Genomic DNA, 21911 nt, shown 5'->3' on the forward strand with positions numbered 1-21911 from the left:
CATGCTTTTACACTTCTTGGTGTCTCAAGTTTTGATTATGGCTCATGCCTCCAAGTGTCGACAGGTGTTGGAGGCCGTAAAACAAAGTCATTTTACAGACAAACACGCACTCTCCTGCTGTCCCTGCCCCTCACATCCAACTCTTTGATGTGGTCTATTGTCTGCTTAGTAAAACAAACCAAAGTCCATCTTACGGGACATTCCCAGCAACTTACTGCAAATAGGAGCAGAAGTAAAAGCTCAGATCTGCCGTCAAGATTGCACTATCTCTCAATAACGTGGTTAACTTTGACCTACATCATCAGAAACATACGATTGATCTCCGTCAAAGACGTGGGGCCCTCTGAAGATCGCCGTTGGAATTCAACAGGGCGATTAAAGCACAATCCATCTTTTTAAAAAATTATGCTAAGCAGCAGAGTATGTGGTTGCAATTTCAATGACATTGTCGATAAAGGATAATGGATTTTTGGACACTTCTGATTGACATGTAGTGGAATGCTATACATTTATAAATGTTGGAAATAGAAATGGGTCAAGCAGGGTATTGTGGAGCAGCACTCATTTAGTGGTTGAACATTACGGGAGGGAGTGAACGCCTCTTGATAAAGAACAGAATTTGCATATTCAGCTAATATTCAACCACCATCACTGATAACGTGCCAGGTGGACAAATAATCAATACACGACGGGGTGGAACTAGAGGGTATGGCAGCATTGTGTGTGTGTGTGTGTGTGTGTGTGTGTGTGTGTGTGTGTGTTCCCATTTCTTTGTGGGCGTGCCTGTGTATCTGTGTCTGTAGATATGTATGTGCAGAGAGGTAACTGATGTGTGATTTGAATATTTCTAGTGGACAGCCTTGTTCTTTGTGTCAAAACAACCCTCTGCTTGTCAAGAGCCTTTGCTTGGCTTTATCAACGTGTGTTTGTGTATGTGCATGTCATGAAAGTTCTCCTGGTGTGGAAATGGCAAAAGCAGGCAGCTTACTCACATTGGTGACTTTGGTGACTCACAGATCACATCTGTTTCCAAAGCAACGCAGATCCAACCCTGAACCCACCGGAACACGGTGGCGAAGCCTTAATGTTAATGTTCCACTCGGTTCTGTGTGGATGTGAGGGCCATATGCATGTTTTTTAGCCCTGTGTGCTTCTCAGTGTGTTCAAGGGAGACCGTGCCGAACCGAACCCTTGAAGCTTCCTCCAAAATCATGGTACCAAAACAGGCTGCGGCTGCTTTCTTCTATGGAACAAGTGTGTGTTTCTTTAATGGAAACCATTCAACGGCCCATGGCGTGCGTTCATTTTTGTGTATGTGAGCTGTCTGGAATATGCATGAACTTTGACTTGTTTTAAGTGATGCTAAGCAACACAGCCCACATACTTGCAGACAGAGCTGCACAGGCTGGGCTCTGACCCAGGTCATCTGAAGTGTGATGCTTGTAAACCAGCATGGTGTCTGCCTGCAGTGGATCTACATTTTTATACATAAAAACAACCTTAATTGTAACTTCTACGTTTGAAGTGCAGCCTAACAGCGACTTCTTAATGTTTTCAGTTCAGTTTTGATGTTGCCTTTAGTGTGAATGTTTGTGGGGTGCGTTCAGAGTCAAGCTGAGGTTTCTGATTGCTATGAGAGTCTAATCTGGCTCTTAATTGCTACCGCGCGAGCTGCAGAGGCTCCACCACAAAACAGCTTCTCTCAGCATGTTTTTACAGGAAGAGGGGGAGAGGGAGGACAGAGCCCTTTGCCTCCACTGGCTCAGCTCAAAACCCTCATTATTCTTCCTCTTTCTCCCTCTGTTGAACTTCTTATGAGTTCCAGCTTTTGTCTATCTACACACCTCAATTTGACATGCGTCATTGGTCATGTTTAGTCATAATTTGTTCTTATTGTGTTGCACATCTGATTGATTATTTTAAAATAGACACTTTTGTCTCTTTTTTTTCTATTGTCTCTCCAGTTTCATAACTCTTATCAATCAATATAGATTGCTTCATTTCTTTTTTATCTCTTTTTGTTGTTGTTCACCTCTCCTTTCTTCTCATGCCGATCAACCCTGTTTTATCCTTTCAGGGTCTTCACATGCAATTTCATATTTGCATAACTGTCAACTTGAAGAGAACATTTTCTCCACTCTCTCAAACCTCCCCTTTTTGACTTGCCAAGGTAGGCTGGGTCTAATCTGCCATGCAAATTCACTGCTTGTTCTCTCTTTGGACCCTCGGGGCGGACACAGTGCTTTAAAGTGAATGTCTTTTTCAGACTGCAGACATGTACATGGCTGTTCCAGGACCCATGCTGCCATAACTATGCTGCCCACTCTCCTCTAGAATGATCACATGCTATTGCTCAAGTGTGTGTGTGGTCATCTGTATTCATCTCTGCCGTGAGGTCATAACATAACTTGTTTGGTCAATCACATGAGAAGTGCTACTTGAGAAATAAATAAGTTGTGCAGGCTGTGGGACAGCTAAACATTCAAGTTGGTCATCACTGACAGTATTTCTAATGCCAGTGTATATAGGTTCAGTGATAATCTCATACATCATCGAGAACAATCAGGCACACTAACTCTAACTGTCACATATGCTTTCATTCAGAGAAATAGATCTGTGCTTAGAGGTATGAGAGAAGAGTGGGAGTGAACCCTTTTTTCTGACATGCAACGTGGGAGGAGTTCCCTCCCTCAGTCAGTAAGTCAGTTTTTACAAGCTGTTGCATGCAGCTTACTCCACAACGCGTGGGTGACAGCAGAAGGATGAGAAGAAAGATGGTAACTGCAGCTGCCTAATGAATGAAGGCGCAATAATGCCCTGTGAGACGGTGTGGAGGTCCCGCGCGCAAGAAAAAGTGGTTTACTGTGAGTTAATCTGAAGAAGAATTGGATCTTGGCGTTAAGAGTCGTCATCTTGGCTGAGAAGTTTGCCTCAGAAGTAGTCTCCATCAACCAGCAGAGATGAGATCGAACATGTCTACAAGTTGGATAGTCCGAGGCTGGATAACGTGCGTCCTCGTCACCTTTTACGCACAGGTAAAAACACACTTAAACACTTAACTTAAATACACTTAAAGTTACCCGATAACAAAATTGCGACGTGCATTTAATAGTCAAGAGAGTTGATCATTACTTTATTGTATACTCTGCCTCCTATGCACTGCGTTATAGGAGATGGAAATTTACTAAATTCTGATGAGTAGATGGAGGAGGTATGTAACAGTAAACCAGAACATGTGTCATCACAGCAGATATGTCGTATGAACTGGTCAAAGGGAGAAGGAGGGGGGGTTGAATTTTTACACTGACTGGAAACGGTTGTGTTTGGGTTGAGTCCACCTCGTCTGTTCTGACCGCAAAAACGCCGCTGGCAACTGGATGATCTTGTCCCTCTACCAAGTATTATCTCGCGCTGGCCAAATGGCTCATCGGATAGCTGACCAGATAGCTCTTTAGCTCTGACAGAGGAGAGACCAAGGGTCCTACAGCGACCCAGAAGGGTTGCCATAAAACAAACAAAATATTCCCATGTTTCGCAGTCACTGTCGCCATAATGTTATAGGCAGTTTACATTAATACATAATGCAAATTGTAATGTTCTTGTTTCTATTGTATCAGAAACTTTCGCTGTATCTTGACATCATAAGAGCTGCGTAATGCCCCAGTTCATCCACTACCACAGTTTAATTTGAGTAAAAAATAAATAAAAAAAAAAGTGAATGGCCCATAGCATGTCGTTGTTGTTGTTTAGTCCAAGCAGCTAACTCTGTCCAGGTGGAAGTAGTTTATAAGATGTGGTCGCAGTGGTGGGACTGCTGGGCACCAGTGATCTGCCACTGCCTGTCTGCCTGTATTACCGTAAGCCAGCATCGTTATTATGACTGACTGGAACAGACGCTCTTGTTCTTCTCTGCTTCACCGAAATGTGTCGCAAGAGATAGCACTTACAGGCAGGGCACTGCATCTTGTCCACACAGAGATCCAGAGAGGCAACAGCACAGAAGAAAGATTGTGTCAAATTCAAAGTCTCATTTGTTCAAGTAGTGCCAACAAGAGCATAATAGCTGGAAAAACGAGTCAGTGTGTGGAAGGGAAGAAATGTGTTTCATCTGCGTTTTAAGGTGACACTGCAAACCTTTGGCTTTGGGTTGTTCTCACCATGGTCTTGCCATTACTGACTCACAGTATCCCCAAAGAATTCCCCTTCATTTTCTTGGTTTTCAACCACTTCATCCAGTCTATTCCAAATTCATTTAACTGTCTGTGTAACATTGAGCAATACAAGATTACTTCAAGATGTCGAGAGCTTAAAAGTCAATACATTATGAATAAACTGAGGTTTGGTGGATTCATTTATTTGCCTACCCACATGGCTCCTGTACTTTTTTTTATTAGCAAGTCATGCATTTCATTCAATTATCCATCAGCAACCTCTCACTACCTCTTTCCCAACTCCTTACATCTAATATTCAACCAGCAACCCTTCTTCATTGTAATCATTTAATCCATCAAGAGCTTTTTTTTCCCTAACCTCCCTGTAGCTCCATCCATCCATCCATCCACCATCACATCAGTAATCATGCTTGAGCAATAACACAACATTGCCTCAGGCCTGCAGATCCAAACTTGAGTTAACTATACAAACAACAGAGACATCCAATTGATAATAAAAGCATGCAGTATTGTGTGACAATAGAGCTTTGTGTGGAGACATTATTCAATTTGAATAGATTAGAATAGTTCCTTGGACATTGAGCTGCCTTTGTTGTGTCCCTTGATACCAAGCTTTTATTGAAAATCACAACCAGTTTTAAAGATAAGACAATGCAAACTGTGTTTGATTGTTACTTGAGTAATAACTCACTATGTCTTTTAGATGCTCATACATGGTTATTAGTTTTGAACGTTTTTGTTGGGACATTCTTTTAAATATCCTGATTTTGCAGGTGGCAATTCAAAGGATTTGTTTGGATGCCTCTTAAAGAATTAATCACAAGTGCAAACATTGTACAAAGATTCAATTGTGCATTATGCTTTTACATCACCTTATCGTGGATAAGGTGATGCTGGATAAAGATAAGCTGTGCTTTTCTTGGCTCGATGTCAACGGCTGCCGTGGCCGTTATGCAAATTCTCTTGTATTCTGACTGCAAATGGAATGCACTCTGCATCACACTCCTGTTTGATAGGATCACACAAATGCGAGGATAATATGTTAACATGTTATTACTTCATATCACCAGAGTAACAGAACACTTAATACCCATTTGTCTTTTTTCTACATGTAATGCCCCCCACTATTTCCCCTTTTACCTCCCTCATCTCTTTCTTCACGCTTTCTGTTAGACCCGCACAACACAAGTGTATATTTGAATCCCTACAGCAGATAAAGTTAGCTTTGAGGTTGGATATTCTATCTTGACAGTCATCATAACCTATAATCATATAGGGTGGATCAGCTCTTTTCCTCTTACATATATATTTAGTGAGTAGAAACATACTGCCTCGCATAACTGACACCCAATATTTAGATGTGGCGGTAACAAAAACACAATTCCCAGCATTCTTTTGGCTTCCTGTGCCCTGTGTCCCAGTTGTACGGATTGACCACCACTGGCTTTTGTGTCTCCACATCTCTGTCTATCTATCCATCCACCTATCTGCAGTACACAAACATGACCGTCTTAGCATGGGAACCGTTCCTACTGTCACTTCTGTCTGCTGCAGCACATGGTGCTAGTTAGTGCTGCGGTCTGAGCTGTGAGCGCTGTGCATCATGATCCCTCTGGTTAGATTCTAAAACAAAGACCGGCCGATGTGTGAGAGGCATAATGGAGGTAATTAAATGCTTCAGTGTTGTTGGTGTGCTGTTGAAGCCTGGGGCCGGACAGGCAGACACTGAGACGAAACAGAGTTTAACGTGGAGGTGTGAGAAAGAGAGGGAAAGAAATAACAAGAGAAAGAGGACGACAGGGTGTGAAAGACAATGTTAGAGTTAGATCACCTTGTTTTCCTATCTAATCTAATAGTATTGTGCCTCTTAAGATTATAACATTAAACTATTTTTTTCTAAAGTAAGAATGTCATTATTTTAACATTTACAGTCAGACAGACTGTAAAGAAAGTTGGAAAGAAAAGATAGACATTGATGATGAGTATGATGACAGACTGAGTGATGAAGGTCGCCTCTGGAAAGAGCAGGATGGGTTTATCACATTTCACTTAACTGGACCTCTGCAGCACCAGCATTTCTTTAGAGTACAAGTTACAGAGTGAATGACTGAATTAGTGTATAATTTCATGGGAAAAAGAAGCTTTCAGAAAGGCTGAGTGAGGAAAAAGTAGAAGGTTGATTGCAGGTCAGAGTGCAGTCAGGCCTATAGGTTGTATTTTTTTTACATTTATATATAGACACTGTGGCTTTGGCATAGTTTCTGTCATAACAGCCAGATTCTCTAATTCAGCAATGTGGCTAGGAGTTCAGGAGGATGTGTACAATATATGTGGAGGCCTGCACGGCTTACCTTTGTGGCCTTATTTTATCAGAGTTCCCATTTATTGTTTAAAACATACACAGATGTTTCACTGTTAACTTCTATGTTCCTTGCAACTAAAGCTCTAGCAGTTCATAGTAATAACTTAGCATTATATGACGTTAGAATAAACTGACTTCTCCATTTAGCTTAACTGCTACCTTAAGATTTGTTTTTATTCTCACCATTTACTTAATGGGCAAGTTGACCAATCCTGTCAAAAATCAGGGTGACTGTCTTTTAACAGCTCACTAGTGGGGATCAGGAGAATATCTGCAGCCAAGTGTTTTTTTTTTTAAATTTCTATCCAACTGGAGTGGATTGTATTAAGTTCCAGTTGGTTCTCCTTGTGTGACTGGTTGCTATTGGGGTTTGGTTTGATGGTTTGGAGGGTGTGCTCTGCTGTGGTCAGGTGCTTCTGAGAAGATGGAAAGAATTCCTGGGCATGTCTTGGAGATATTTAACCATCCTCTTCCTCTCATTACTCACCGCCATCTGAAAATATCGCATGTGGATTTGAAAGATGAACTGCGGAAGGAGAAGGATTGCAATAGAAAAGTGTGGCATGCATTTAGGAAAAAAAGTACTGAAGAAAGATCTATGTTCATGATATAATTTGGTCACCTCTTGTAATATATATATATATATATATATATATATATATATATATATATATATATATATATTCTCTAAATATGTGGTGTTAAAGGATATACGACTATTTTGTTTCCTGTCACATAACATAAAATAACTAACTAATAACTAATAAAATAACTAATTTTATGTCCTGATTTCTTTAGAACGCTGTCTCCAAATCTCTCCAGTGTAATGAAACACATTATTTAAGAGGCTCCAGATGCTGCAAGAAGTGTGAACCAGGTAATAGCACACACACGCACACACATGAAAACATACTACAAGAAGTAAAACACAAGAGTGTGCATATTGCAAAGCTGGTTTACACGACGGAAGCAGCATACAATAAAAATAGATTTCCATTCACAAAGATCCTAAATCAAAAGAGGAAGAATGCTTAAAAAAAGGAACATCTTGGCTAAAAATGGCTCAGACGTATACGAGTTGTCACAGCCACACACATACACACAAATTGCGTTGACATTTGGTCCACTAGAAGTACCCATTCATTCTAAGAGGAAAGGGGCTCTAATTTGATCAATTTCATTCTTCTTTTCTCTTCTTCCATTAGGTTTTTAGTGGTTATGTGGTTATGTACGGGTTGTTAACTCCATCTGTCTTTTCTTTTTGGTTAGGCTTCCGTGTGTATTCCGACTGCACCAATTCCCAACAGACTATATGTAAAATATGTAATCGGGGTGAATACCAGCCTGGCTGGACTGAAAACATGCGCTGTCTTCAGCAGAAGCTCTGTGACGAAGGTCAGTTCCAGCAGTTTAGAGATCTTGATAAAACATTAAAAAGGTTTTAGCTACTTATGCCTTAACAATACAAATGTTAGAATATGAGATTATAGTTTATATATATATATATATGTTGTACATTGGAGAACAAAAACCAAACACCTTTTAATCTAAAGCTCTCCAGTACAACAGAACACCTCTGATACTGTCTCAACAAAGTTAAGATTAAGGGTTTTATAAAGTATTTCATTATTGTAGTACTATTGTCTTGATTTCAGGGTTAAAAACTGTTCTGATCACCACACAAAATATATTTTGATGAACTCCAGCAGTGTCTCTTAGGCTGTAAACGTAAAATGACCAATTTGTGTCATCATCATTCTTTGTAACAAAGCCAATTCCAAACTACACAGATAGATAGATCAGCCTGCGGAGTGGAGTTTTAGATGTGACACACATGACCATTCCTTTCAAGGAATTGCACTAATATACTCTTACCATTGACTACAAGGTAAGGGTTTTATGGAGAGGCCTGAAAACCTTGTGGCAGAGGAGCCGTGTCGCTGCATTCCCAGCCTCCAATGCTACCCCATCAACTGTGAGTACTGTGAGAGGATACCCACATGCAGTGCTGGATATGGACTCGAGTTGGACCTCGGTAAGACACATGAACACAAAAGACACCTCAAACAATTACAGCAGCTAAGAGTGTCACTTAGAGCTATGCTACAATGTGTTATTAATTCCAGAGTCTACGAATGGAAGGAAGACATGTGCTGCATGTAAGAAAGGCTTCTTTTCTGCTGACAGCAGTGCTGAACAATGCAAACAATGGACTAAGTGAGTGTTTAAATGCACGCACACACACACACACACACACACACACACACACACACACACACACACACAGATTTTAGGCCTGGAATCATGAAGGGAAACTGCAATTTGGGTAGTTGTGCTATGCCTCACCACCAACCAGCTGTTGTGAGTAATACTCACACCACTTCCCCTGAAACCCTTGATCAGATACCAGCTTCCACTGCTGGCCGGATCCGTAATGATGATGATGAGGATGGAGAGAGGGAGGGAGAATTTTGTTTTTCTCTCCATCTGTTCCTTTTTCTGTCCTTCATCATTGCAGATTCATCCGTAAAGGCTTTCAGGTTGACTTGTAAAATGTAGAGGGAAAGAAAAAAAAAACAACAACAAGCCAGTTGTACAAATATTCCCCCTGACTCTGTGTTTTTGTGATTCCATCCTCTCCTCTAGTTGTAAGGCTGAGGGCAGGAGTGAAACACAGCCAGGCAGCACTCAGGCTGATGCAGTGTGTGGACCACCTGTCTCCGGTAAGACAGGGAAGACATTGACACAATCACTGCAGACTGTCACCGTACAGAGACAACGTAATGCATATTCAACCACGCAAAATAAAAAAAACACTTTCCTAGGGCCAATGTAATCTCTGCTACTTGGAAGTTTAAGAGAAAAAGCGTGTGATTTATTTGTATCTTTGACAGATATTTATGACTTTTTGTATCTTTGGGATGTTATGTAGAGTAGAAAAGCAAGCTCTGAACTCCTCTTTCTTGCAGGTGCAGCACCCTCCTGGGTTATAGTTTCCGTGCTGTCAGTCATCACTGTTCTCTGTCTCCTCATCCTGCTCCTCTTCTGCTACAAAGACAAGCTGAAATTACTCTCTGGTAAGTTACAGCCATATTAATCTCAAAGTTCATCTCTAGCTATGATGTTTCATTATTGTTATTCACATGAATTTATGTTTTCAAGCTGTCCTACATTGTAGACATTGGTTCAAAAACTGACATGCATTTACATACTGAAGTAGTGAGTAAAAGTGACTAACGTCTGATCACATTAACATTACATTGTACCACATAAAACTCTTCTTTGCTTTTGTTTGACCTGCTATTTGAACTGTATTAACCTCTTTTCAGTACATCTTCACCAGAAATTATTAAGATTTCTGCCGCTGCATTTTTTTCAGTATTAAGGTCCAATACTGTATGTTGTTTCTTTGTCTAGTAAATCTACGATCCTGTGTCCAGAATCTAAAGAGGACTAGGATACAACAGGTAAAGTGGAGTTTCAGTTCAAAAGCTATGGAAATACACTGAAGCCAAAGTTATTGCAAGTAATCCCACCTACTTTAACGATTGTTTATGAAAGATATGATCAAAAGAAACAATTAAGAACAAATACAGCTCTTACATCTATTACTACATGGTGTAGGGTTCGGGAAATCACATGTTTCTTACTACTCATGCACAAAATAACAGTAATTTACAATGCCCCTTTCTTTGTTTCTGCTGTTCTAGGAGACTTTGGCCCCTCTGTACCACAGTGGAGGATTAGGCCCCAAATATACACCATGTGAGACGACTAAACTTGACTGCCAAGCACCCCACAGCCCCGTTGATGAGCACCCATGCGCCTTTCCCACATCCGATCCCGATGTCAAGGTGTCACTGCCCTTCACGGGGGAAAGGACAAAGGAAGAAGGGACCAAGGGGAAGACGGTGTTGGAGGATCAGAGTGAAGGGTCTGGAGAGCCTGAGGAGGTGTCAGAAGAAGAGGAGGTTGTGAGTGTGTCTCCTCTTTTGGCAGGTTCTTGTGTGTGTGTCATTCCTGTCCGCGAGCCATTGGAAGTAGGGGAGAATGAGGACTGTAGCCAGGCTGTCAGCCCCGGGACTCCAGGAACCTGCTCCTGCGGAGGGCTGGATGGAGATGAGAGTGGGAGAGAAGAGAAAAGTGGGAGTGTGAGGGCAGACAGTAATGGAGAAAATGGTTATAGAAATCCAGAAAAGATAGTTGTGTCCAAGAGTGAGACAGGTGCTGCATCTCTTGTCCCGCTTTCTCCTCCACTCCTCCACATCTCCTCTGTCATCCCTCCATCAAGTCCACTTCCTGAACACTGCCTGCCGTTGTCTCAAGCTCAGATGAGACCAGAGCCTCTGGTCAAGCCTCACCTGACTGACAGGTCACTGGTAAAGCAGGAGGAATTGTACAGACTGGCAAGCACAGAGAACAATACAACCTCTGCGATGACCTCGGTCAGCCCCTTGATGACTTCCTCATCTGTTGGAGATCTCTACCTGGACAAGCCCCCTGAGGCCTCGAGCCCGGAGCAAGGCCAAGGACTTTCCTGGGGGTATAGCAAGGGAATCAAACTCTCTTCTGGAGAGTTAGATCTTGAGTGTTCACCTGAGAGCCTCCATAGTCAGCTGACTGAACCAACTCTTACCTCAGGTGGGTAAAAATATAACATGCCATAAAAAAAGTCATAGTATAATATGCCATCAAAGGATATTAGTGTAGTATGTCTTAATAAGACATAACAAGTCATAGTATAGTATGTCATAAGAAAATTATGAAAAGTCTTAGTATAGTATATTATAAACAAAGTATGTATGCCATAGAGTAGGCCATAAAAAAGTCTCACTATATTATGTTACAGAAAAAGTCATAGTATGTAGTTAAAAAGTGATTAAAAGTCATATAATGTCATTAAAAACTCATACTATAGTATACAAAATGGTCATAGTTTAGTATGCCATGAAAAACGATCATATGAAAGTCATTTTACAGTATCCAACAAAAAGTGATAAAACAAGTTGTATAATATAGTATACCATTACAAATGTATAAAAAGTCATAGTATAACATATCTTAAAAAAGTCATAGTGTAGTATGTCATGAACAAGTAATAAAAAAGTGAGAGTATAGTGTGTCATAAAGAATTCACAGTATGTTATGCCATTAAAAAGCCATAAAAAGTTGTATTGTACTAGTCATAAAAAGTCATAATAGAGTCTGTCATAAAAAGACGTTTTTCAAAGAGAAAATCAAAATACCGACTCATTATTGCATAATTAAAGTTAATCTCATGATTGGAAAGTTGATCTCATAATTGTGATTTAGTATTTCGTAATCTTCACTTAGTTTTAACATTAGTGCTTTAACTTTTATTATTACCGAACTTTAAAAAACAATAAAATTCCATGGTAGAAATGGGCTTCCATTGGGCTTCCATTCCTGTGTGTTGATTCCCAGAAAGTCAAGCTATTTTTGAACTCTCCTGGGGCATAAAGAAGATGCTGTGGAGATAATTACTTCCTGAATTTTTGTGCTATGACCATTCAACAATGTCAATGACAGCTGAATGCACCATGGTTGTGTGCTCTGGGGATATTGGCTCATTGCAAAGACTGTTGGACGACCACAGTAGTGTTTGCCAGGTGGATTCTTAGTCCTTTGTTTGTGTAGGCAGTCACCACCACTGTATTGCTACAGGGTCATTCCCATACGTGATCTGGTATAGTACACAGCAGCGTTCTCTTTCTGCGGAAGAGGTGGGACAGGCGACCAAAAACAACACTATGAAATTCATGTTGGTTTTAATGGAAAGTTTTACTGTCACTTGGTTGAACTTGTATTGTTCTCGTAGCGACCTTTACACACTGCCAAAAAGAAAAATCTCTGGGAAAGGTATTTATGTATTGTGCCTCAAACACTGAGTGGTTATGGTTAGTTATAAAAGCCGTATTATCAGAACCGACTGATCAGTACAGTGGTTAGCTCAATCTGTGGTATTATTAGGTAAACATGCTGAACACCACCTATAACAGAGGATTGATTTCAGCATATGAATAAAAAAAATTGTGTGATTGTTTCCAAGAAACATGTTTTCTGAAAGACAGTATTGATAGTTTGACCCCGGATTTAGGGGGACCACACAGAAAGCAGGAATGAGATATGTGAGTGTTTGATGAGCTAGTGAACCACCAGAACCACACTCTAACATACAGTGTGTGTGTGTGTGTGTGTGTGTGTGTGTGTGTGTGTGTGTGTGTGTGTGCCAGTCTGAACTATGCCATCTACAAAGCTCCTGTTTACCCAGAGTTCCATAGGGTTGCGCAAAGTGACCACAGCTTTAATTGAAGCAAGATGTGCGCAGCTTGAGTAATACTTTCATAACCCTGCCCACCCAACAAAAAAAACACACACAGACACATAAACGTTTTTTTTTTAGACTCTCACTGATGACTTGGTTCTTTAATTACACCATTTCCCATCATGCAGTAATCACAGGTGATTAAATGGAGTTCCTGCATGCAATATATTTATAATTGTGAGAAAAATATATTATATTCCATCTTAGCTGTCTCACATAGTTCACACTTAGATGGTGGACAATATACAACATCAGTTATATGTTGGACTCTCAGCAGCTTCAGTTTGGGGAGTTAAATGCATTTTTTCAAGGACACATTAACAGTAGTAATGACCCAGATATATTTCACTGGTCGAGGATTTAAACTGGCAGCTGTCCAGGTAAAATGAACAAGATTTGGCGCAGAACTGTGTACAATTGTGGTTTTCGCTGAAAAGTAGCAGGAGAGAGGTACACAAGTTCAACTTTAGTCTTTGGTTTAAAAAACCCTGTCAGCACACAATTGTTGGGCATCCAGACAAATCTGCTTGACAGAAGAACCCAAGCAGATTCCACAGAGCTTTGTTTTCAACGTTGTGGTGAATTGGCATATTTTTGAGCTAGACCTCTCAGACTGATATTCCAGGAAAGGCTCTCAGATGGGGAACACTGAGACACACTTACTGTGATTGTGTTTGTCTGCCTTTGCAACTTTATAGGGATATGTGTGCTTTTCAGTGTGTGTGTGTGTGTGTGTGTGTGTGTGTGTGTGTTTGCGTAAAAGTGTTTGCTACAGCCGGTTTGCTTACATTTACTGTGATTATGTGTGCGTGTGTGTGTGTGTGTGTGTGTGTGTGTGTGTGTGTGTGTGTGTGTGTGCGTGCGTGCGTGCGTGCGTGCGTGCGTGCGTGCGTGCGTGCGTGCGTGCGTGCGTGTGTGTGCGCGCGCGCGCATGTGTGAGCGCACATGTGTGAACCGGCAAGAGTTGTGAGTCACTGAGGGCCGGCTTGTCCTGTCGGCTGGAAACTCAGACAGGAGGCTGGATAAAATAGGAACCAGAGGCTTAATGGGGTGAAAGATGGCTTACAAAACAAAAGCACACATTTGATTTCCTAGTTCACCTGGTTGGCTGGAATCCATGTACTGGATTCCATGTACTGTTCAACCATGTACATGAACAGTAGATGAACAATAGTAGATCAGCGCAAGTTTGCATGTTTCATGCACAGCACTGGTGGGAAATAAAGGTTAGAGAGAGTTGAACAGCATTTCAATTTGCATTTATTCAGCCATGTCTGTAAAACCTTAAACCCTTGACAAATTAGTTGTTTTCAAAGGTCTTGAGTTTCTCACGCTGAAAAGTGCTGGACACTGAAGGCAGAAAGGATATGATATGGCGGTCTATGTAGCTGTGGCCTCTCTGTGGTCATCCTGCATGGTCATTACACCCACTGTCCATTTGTCATCTGAGGTTAGCCAAGATTTAGTCTCTTCTTCACTGACATCATGAATAGAGAAGGCTCTATCTGACTGTGTGCGGGGGGGGGGGGGGGGGGGGCACAACTGTACTATATATAACATATATAAACACATTTCTATAAATTTCCCAATAAGGTGTCATTCCACCCATCGTTTTCTGTACCAGTTAGAGTGGGAAATGTTGATTTCTTTGTCATGAAATCATGGCTTTTGTCGCACTAGCCTACTTTTATTTTAAGGCAGAACAAGATATATGCACCAGGCAAATATTATCCATAAATAGTGTCTCATTTCTCATCCCGTTGCTACTCTTCTGCCTACGTCCTTATGTGTTTTCTACTTCTCACAATCCCCTCTTTTTCCATACAGGTCAGGTGTCTGGGAGCCACAACACCACCTTTATCTCCAGCGGCCAGGTGATGAACTTCAGCGGCGATGTCATAGTCGTCTATGTCAGCCAGACGTCTCTCGGTAGTGATGGGGCGGGTCAGGACGACGCCTTCGGGAGCCCAGTCCAGGAAGAGGCCAATGAGACGGCCCCGTTTTTCCAGAGCAGCATGAGGCAACAAGGGGACTCCATTAGTCGAAGCACCTTGCAAGACGAGACACTGCCAGTCCAGGAAGTGATGGAGGAGCGGCCGCTGGGAAAGTGAAAAGTGACTACTGGCTGTTTGTTTGTCAGAAGAAGAAATCTAAGAACATTATTGATTTCCTATACAGACAAGCACCCACGGACTGAGCTACATGTTTCCTCCGGGACAGTACATTGATCATCTCAGTGACAATCAGTTAGACAATGTAAAAATGACCTCCGATCATTTCTGTTGGTTACTTTGCCTTAAATGTCTAACTGTCTTAGCTCCCAATTACATTACAAAAAGCCTGGATAAATCTGTGTACCATCCCTGCCTGCTGTACAAGAAGAAAGAAAGAAAGGCTTTCATTTAAAATGAAGCTGAGCAGAGAGCAACTTTTAAATGATGTGGAGATATCGATCTATGCCTACATCATTGTTTGGATTCATTTCACACATTAGTCACCTGATCTTGCCTTAGACAGGTCCACAGTGCCTTTATTCATTTTTCATTGGAAAGCTACATCCTTTTTAAAATGGAAACTCCCTCCTCCATTCCAGACAAAGATGGGGAATTTAGTTTGGAATTAGTTGCGGAACTAGGGTTCAAACTGGAAGAACGTGTTTTTATTGTTGTATGGAAATTTGCAGCAGAGTGTTGATATAACAGCGTTAGTACATTTTTCATTTCCCACTTTCCATCATTGACTAGTCCAGGTTAAAGTCTGTACACTCCTGTTTTTAACGGTTCTAAATTTGACATTTGCATGATTTCAAGAGTGTCCTTGCATAACAAAATATCCACCATGTGGAAATAACTGTGTTTGCTCTCACAAAATCAAGCCATGGAAGTTAATATTTTTATGGTAGGAATTCAATCTACACGCTACATTACTATCTGGCATTTCACTGAGTGAATGTTCCATTTTTGGGGTTACAGGGTTCGACGAAAGCTAATTTACAGTAAGGAGACACATCCAGTTTTGGTACGATGCTTATTTATCCCATATGTCGACTTTTTTGAATTCTCTTCTTATTGCACCACAAGTGCAGTGTGCGTCTAAGAAAAAAATGCTATGCATTTGATAAGCTATTTTATTGCTGGTTTGTTTTGTTTCATTATGTTTTAATGCGCAAGCCTTCATGAAGAAAAATGTCAGCCTGTTTATATTTTAATTAATTTTACAAAGTAGATTGTTTATGTATTATTTCAGAAAATATGTGATCAATGTTTGTATATATTTCAAAAGAAAATGATGTATATGTGAATCAACAATGATTTGAGGTGTGGCTGTGTTAAGTGGCGCCATTATTAACAGCAGGCAGAACGCACGTCAGAGTTTTAAAGAACTGTTCAATTACAACCTTGACATGTTTGCAGCCGTACGATTATTATGTACATATCAATCAAACCTATTGCAATGAATGACTGAAAGAAAATTTGATTGAAATTAAATAAGTTTTTCATCTAATCCTCCTGCTTTCCTACATTCTGTGGTTTCTCTCTGACAACTTTCCTATTCTGGTTTCGTCAAATTACAATGAACGAGTCATTTCTCCCCTCAAGATGATCTATAATCTTTGTGAAGCAATGTTAATTAAACATGTGGTAAGGCCTCTCTGTCTTTGTCCCCGTGTTGACAGACAGACACACAGACAGGCAGCCTTTCATCAGGCCTGTGGATGGCGAGCAGCTGGGAGGGGAAACCAAGCTAGCAGTCAGACCAGCCAGCGTCACAGAGAGACCACATGAGAGAAGCTGGCAGCACTCATTTAGGCCTGGTTTGGGTCAGCAGGAGTATGTTTATATGTGTGTGTTTGTGTGTGTGTAAGTGTGCATCTCGTCTCGGCTTATTTTATGGTTGTTTGTGAAAACAGGAAGTTATGACTAGCTTTCACATGGTTTACATGAGACCTGGCGGCCCGGCCAACACAGAACCTGACTGTAGATTTAAATGATTTCAGCTTTTTTTTTCTTTTTTTTCCCATGTGTGAGAAAACAGTCCCTCTTTGACTGAAGATATGCAGGAAGTCTTTAACCACTGCATGTTGCTACAGTCTGCCCCCTAGTGGTGACTGTATGTCAGGATGACTTTTAAAAAGTAGCGCAAGGCAAGCAATGCCTCTGTTTATCACACCTTTAGAAGCATGTCCTACATTGACTAAATATAGTCTTTGGTCTCATTAATGCAGACCAATACAAACATATGACCCATTTACCACCACATACACACACACACGCACACACACACACACAATTTTGAAATGCTAATGAAATATAGGCCCCTGAAGAAGAAGGGGGGATCAAGGATCAAATAAACTGCCATGCTCACAGGACCTTCCTGTGGAAAGCACCAGAAAATCCACAGTGGTCTACTGCTGACAGGATCACCTGTATATCTAGGTTTTCAATTTCACCTGCAATGACTTCTGCACAGACACTTACTTAAGATTTATTTCACCAATGGTCATTTTTCATCCAGCAGATGCAGTTTCTAGTTACTTCACAGGTAATGATTTGGCATTCAGGACATATGAGGAGCTTAAAAGGGTAAAATCAAACCACCACAAAGAATATAAGGTTGTTTCACGAAGCAACACTTGAACCAGCAGATACGACCTTAAATACTGCCTACATGTTAATGTATTAATATAAAAAATATATTATTTTAATCTGTTTTTATGTTTACTGGGGTATTCGTCTTTGTAAAGCAACTTTTACTAATTAAGATTTATGACATCCTAAGAATCTGCTGAGTTCAAGGTTGTAAAGAAAGGTTGTTTAGAAATAGCAAGCATTATAACACTGTAGCTAAAACACAGTAGTTCTCTGTTACTCGGGCTTATTGAAATATAGAAGAACATGCCATGTGATTGCTCGCAACGAACCCTGTTAAAAGTTCTGTCGAATTGATTTGTCACATTAACAGGCTTTTAATAAGTCATGAGACTTTCACGTACTTATGACTTCCCAATGCACTCTAAAACTAGGCGTACATCCCAGTTCTCTGTCGTCTTGAGACAACATCGTTGGGAAGGAGACGTTTTAATTTAAGGAGGGATAACATTAGTTCCTGTCACCAACTACAGAAATGCAAGCAATCAGGTAAGAAACTTCTCTTATAGGAAGATAAATAGAATTCACAACAAAATATATATTCGCTAATTACATTAATTTAACCCAATTAAGATGGGTGAAGATGTTGCTTCAGGTCAGTTCAGAAATGTCAAATGAAGTTGCCAAGTCAGCTGTGACTTTTAACTTAATTTTGTCGATGATCGTTGTTTATGGCATTCACTGTTTTTCATTAGGTGGTAAACCTCACCCACCTTGTAATTTAGTCACTATAAGTTTAAACAAACGTGTCACATAAACAATAATTCAAACCATCCACTTGTCTTACAATGTTCTTTTTAACTATCTTTATTGTAAAAATTGGATTTAACCATAACATTTGGTGTCAAGATCTTCCTTAATGTATCATTAATACCTTCATGCCCCACTCCTCAGGTCTCTAATTATTCCCAAGTGGTCCTCAGATGTGCAACTGGAAGGGAAGACAGCTATAGTAACGGGGGCCAATGTTGGAATAGGCAAGGAGACAGCGAAAGACCTGGCAGGCAGAGGCAAGCAAGCATTACCGCACATTTAAAGACAGACAAATGAGCACCATGATGACTTACAGGCTCTTTATTTTCTCTTGCTGTGTGACTGAGAGTGCCTGTGTGGAAATTGTTTACAGTTTAACAAGCAAGTATAACAATTATAACGAGGTGGCTAAAGCATTGAACTGCCAAATTACATCAAATAAATAATGCTCACAAGCTATAAACAAATACTGATTTCAATAAAATACAGTTTAAAACATGTGAGAGCAGAGCAGAGAACTGGAGTTACAACTAATGCCTGCCATGTATAGATATATAGACGCTGAGACAAAAATACATGTTTAAAAGTAAGCTCAGCGCCTCCTTACTTTGTTCAAATTTCGACATGAGTGTACATGCAAGCACACAGTCACCATTAAGAGGTGTCAATATCCGTAGGTGCTCGGGTGATTTTGGCATGCAGAGACATGGCAAAAGGAGAGCAAGCTGCTCGTGACATCATGAGGGAGGTGAAGGGAGCCAAAGTAGTCGCCAGGCAACTGGATCTGGCTGACACCAAATCTATTTGCCAGTTTGCTGAGAATATCTACAACAGTGGGTGGCACACACACACACACACACAACTGGAATACAGTTTTTCATAAAAACTGTAAAGCAGTTAACATATATTTTGTTTTCCAGATGAGAAGACTCTTCACTATCTGATCAACAATGCAGGTGTGGCTATGTGTCCTTACACCACCACAGTGGATGGATATGAGATGCAGTTTGGAGTCAATCACTTGGGTATGAGATTAAGATACACCAGATTTGGGGAAATTGTCTCTGTGTTTGTTATATTCATTGATTAAAATAAATCTACTAACTATTGTGGGCCTCTGTTAGTGGCCGTCACTACTTTTCATTGTACCAATGAAGTATTAGCATGCAGCAATAGCACAAATTATCAACCAGCTCATTTTGTGGCTCTCTTTCCGTCACTCAATGGAGGACCAGTGAGCCAATCTCTGAATCCTTACAATTTCTTTATCTTGCTCCTTCTGCATCTTATTTTACCTCGCCGCAAACTCCTCTTCTGTCTCTCTACTTCTACCCGATCGTTCCCTCTTCAGGTCATTTCTTCCTGACCTTTCTGTTACTGGACTTGCTGAAGCACTCGGCCCCATCCCGGGTCATCAACTTGTCCTCATTAGCTCACACTATGGGAAAAATCCATTTTGATGACCTGAGTGGCGAGAAAGACTACCACCCTGTCAAGGCCTACGCACAGAGCAAGCTGGCCAACATCCTGTTTACCCGAGAGCTGGCCAAAAGGATTGAGGGTAGGGTGTGTGTGTGTGTGTGGGTGTGAGAGACAGAGAGAGGGCAACATTATGCACCATGTATGTTTGTCTTTATGTATCTTTCTGTGGCTCTCTGTCTCTTTTACTTTGCGTAAAAAATGGATCAGAATCTCTAGCCTGTGTGAGAGTCTCATGCCTCAACCACAGCCGCTCTGGGCAAGAAACAGAGCAAGGAGAAACTTGTTCATAGGAACACACTGGTCTTACGGAATTAATCATTGCATCACACCTTGTTTGTCAGTCTCACCATTCATTTAGTCATTTCTACAGACATGATAATGAGTGAAGAATGACATTTGTAAACGTATTATCATGATTATAATGATGGATGGATTTGATTTAATATACAGTACCAGGATGCTGATATCAAGCTCACACATTTATCATTACGTCCTAATTTGTGTTTGACTACTATTAGGTTGTTTTTGGAGGTTTTCTTCATTTCAGGTTGACCAAAACACTACAATGGGATAGAAAAGCAAAGTGTGTTTTGGGAAGGGGGCATCCACATCCACCCATTTTAAAGAAATTCTGTACCTAAATGCCTCCCCTTGGTCACAGCTCTAGGTGTGATGGCTTACTCTGTGGACCCCGGCATGGTGAACACTGAAATCACAAGGCACCTAGGGCGCCCTCTTGTGAGCATAACCAAGGTGCTTGCTTGCTTGCTGAAGACCCCAGCAGAGGGAGCCTACACCACCATCTACTGTACCGTCACTCCTGAGCACCAGCTGGTCACCGGAGGATATTACAAGTCAGTCTGAAATGCTGTTGCTCTAGCAGCAATACTTGAGATCATTCAATTCCAATCAGCCTAACCAAGCCATTTATCAAGCCTCTTAAGCGGTGAAAGCAGCATCACAACACACACTTAAACAACCAGAGGTCATTGTTTCTTTGATGGTCCATAATGTTGGAAAGTGTAATTGTCATTAACATATTTAGTCACAACGTTAATAGTATTTCCTACCTGCTTAGATTTGTTGGCCAGCAGGAACCTTTGCAGAACTCCTGAACACACCACCAAAAGCCTTATTATGAGGCGCTAGATGCAGACATGTGTCAATCATCTACATGACAGCTATCTAAAAGCCATCGCAGCTACCAATAGGCCATTCACTGAATGTACAAAATATACTGATCTCATAGGATTTCCCTCCTTAATTCTGTAACAATTACAACACCCATTCGATTTAGTGTCACAGCCATGTGATCCAGCATGCACACAAAATGGTTGCTGTGAAAAGTGCCTTTAGATTTGGATTAGATAAAGAGAAACAGGGTGTTTAATTAAAAAGGTATTTTAAAACTTTAAGACAACCAAAAAGCTGAATGCGCAAAAGAGGTCATTAATCTGTCTTCCCTTTTCCTACAGGGACTGTGCCAGTGCAGAGAGCTCAAGGGCAGGTCAGGATGATGGCACCGCCTTAAAGCTGTGGGCTGTGAGCTGCCAACAGCTAGGCATCCGCTGGAGATAAACCTACATCTAACTATGCTCTCCTACATGCTATGAGGCACTCTGCATGAGCACACAGTGTTACCCTTCAATATTATACTAATGCTATAGATTTACTGAAAATGGATACTAATACAAGCCTAATCTACCCATTGCAATAGAGTTGGATTGGTAAAACTGAGAATGCTAATAGGTTGGAGAAAGCACATTGCATAGCTGTTGCTAATAAAAAAAATATCACTGCTATTCAAATCCGCCAATGGTTGTTGTGTGTTGTGTTTGAATTGGAGAGCTAGGATGTCAGCATGCAGCAAGCTTATTCTAAATCTTCACTGTTGCGTCAGGAACTCCACCTACGAGTGAGTTATTGAATATATAACACGATTATGCGTGGGTGTTTTGGGGCGATATCCTCATGACTAGGATAAGGTCTCGCTAACCCAGTCCAGTTTGATATTGGAGCACCTCACGTGGCCAGAAAGCAAAGTTGCAATATAACACCATGATGAACGCATTGCGTGGGTTACATATGGGGACTGTTTTATGTTTGCACTTTCTAGACGCTTTGTGGTGTCACGTATAGCAGCGGTG

The 21911-nt window shown here is 40.9% G+C and overlaps 2 protein-coding genes across 2 annotated transcripts; both read left to right on the top strand.

The window, feature by feature from the left end:
* Positions 1-2724: 2724 nt before the first annotated feature.
* Positions 2725-16384, top strand: tnfrsf11a (tumor necrosis factor receptor superfamily, member 11a, NFKB activator). Its single transcript, XM_068709751.1, has 10 exons — positions 2725-3035; positions 7333-7411; positions 7804-7929; positions 8423-8569; positions 8661-8751; positions 9181-9257; positions 9504-9611; positions 9952-10001; positions 10245-11175; positions 14708-16384. Exons 1-10 carry the CDS (start codon positions 2961-2963, stop codon positions 14989-14991), a joined length of 1968 nt encoding a protein of 655 aa, XP_068565852.1. The 5' UTR covers positions 2725-2960; the 3' UTR covers positions 14992-16384.
* A 1620-nt stretch (positions 16385-18004) lies between these two features.
* Positions 18005-21369, top strand: si:dkey-73n8.3 (uncharacterized protein LOC100150965 homolog). Its single transcript, XM_068709752.1, has 7 exons — positions 18005-18018; positions 18424-18539; positions 18960-19115; positions 19203-19307; positions 19634-19843; positions 20426-20618; positions 21240-21369. The coding sequence occupies exons 1-7, from the start codon at positions 18005-18007 to the stop codon at positions 21340-21342; spliced, it is 897 nt and encodes a 298-aa protein (XP_068565853.1). The 3' UTR covers positions 21343-21369.
* Positions 21370-21911: the final 542 nt, after the last annotated feature.

Source organism: Cebidichthys violaceus, unplaced genomic scaffold (genome assembly GCF_023349555.1).
Source record: "Cebidichthys violaceus isolate CVI_PGR_0920_01 unplaced genomic scaffold, fCebVio1.0.p SCAF_15, whole genome shotgun sequence".
Taxonomy (NCBI): Eukaryota; Metazoa; Chordata; class Actinopteri; order Perciformes; family Stichaeidae; genus Cebidichthys; species Cebidichthys violaceus.

Bases quoted from the DNA above. Each gene is read 5' to 3' on its own strand.
- tnfrsf11a (XM_068709751.1), top strand. From the start codon at position 2,961: ATGAGATCGAACATGTCTACAAGTTGGATAGTCCGAGGCTGGATAACG. The intron at 8,752-9,180 runs GTGAGTGTTTAA...CCTCTCCTCTAG, and splicing joins CAATGCAAACAATGGACTAA to TTGTAAGGCTGAGGGCAGGA. The intron at 9,258-9,503 runs GTAAGACAGGGA...TCTTTCTTGCAG, and splicing joins GTGTGGACCACCTGTCTCCG to GTGCAGCACCCTCCTGGGTT.
- si:dkey-73n8.3 (XM_068709752.1), top strand. The intron at 19,308-19,633 runs GTATGAGATTAA...TTCCCTCTTCAG, and splicing joins GTTTGGAGTCAATCACTTGG to GTCATTTCTTCCTGACCTTT. The intron at 20,619-21,239 runs GTCAGTCTGAAA...CTTTTCCTACAG, and splicing joins GTCACCGGAGGATATTACAA to GGACTGTGCCAGTGCAGAGA.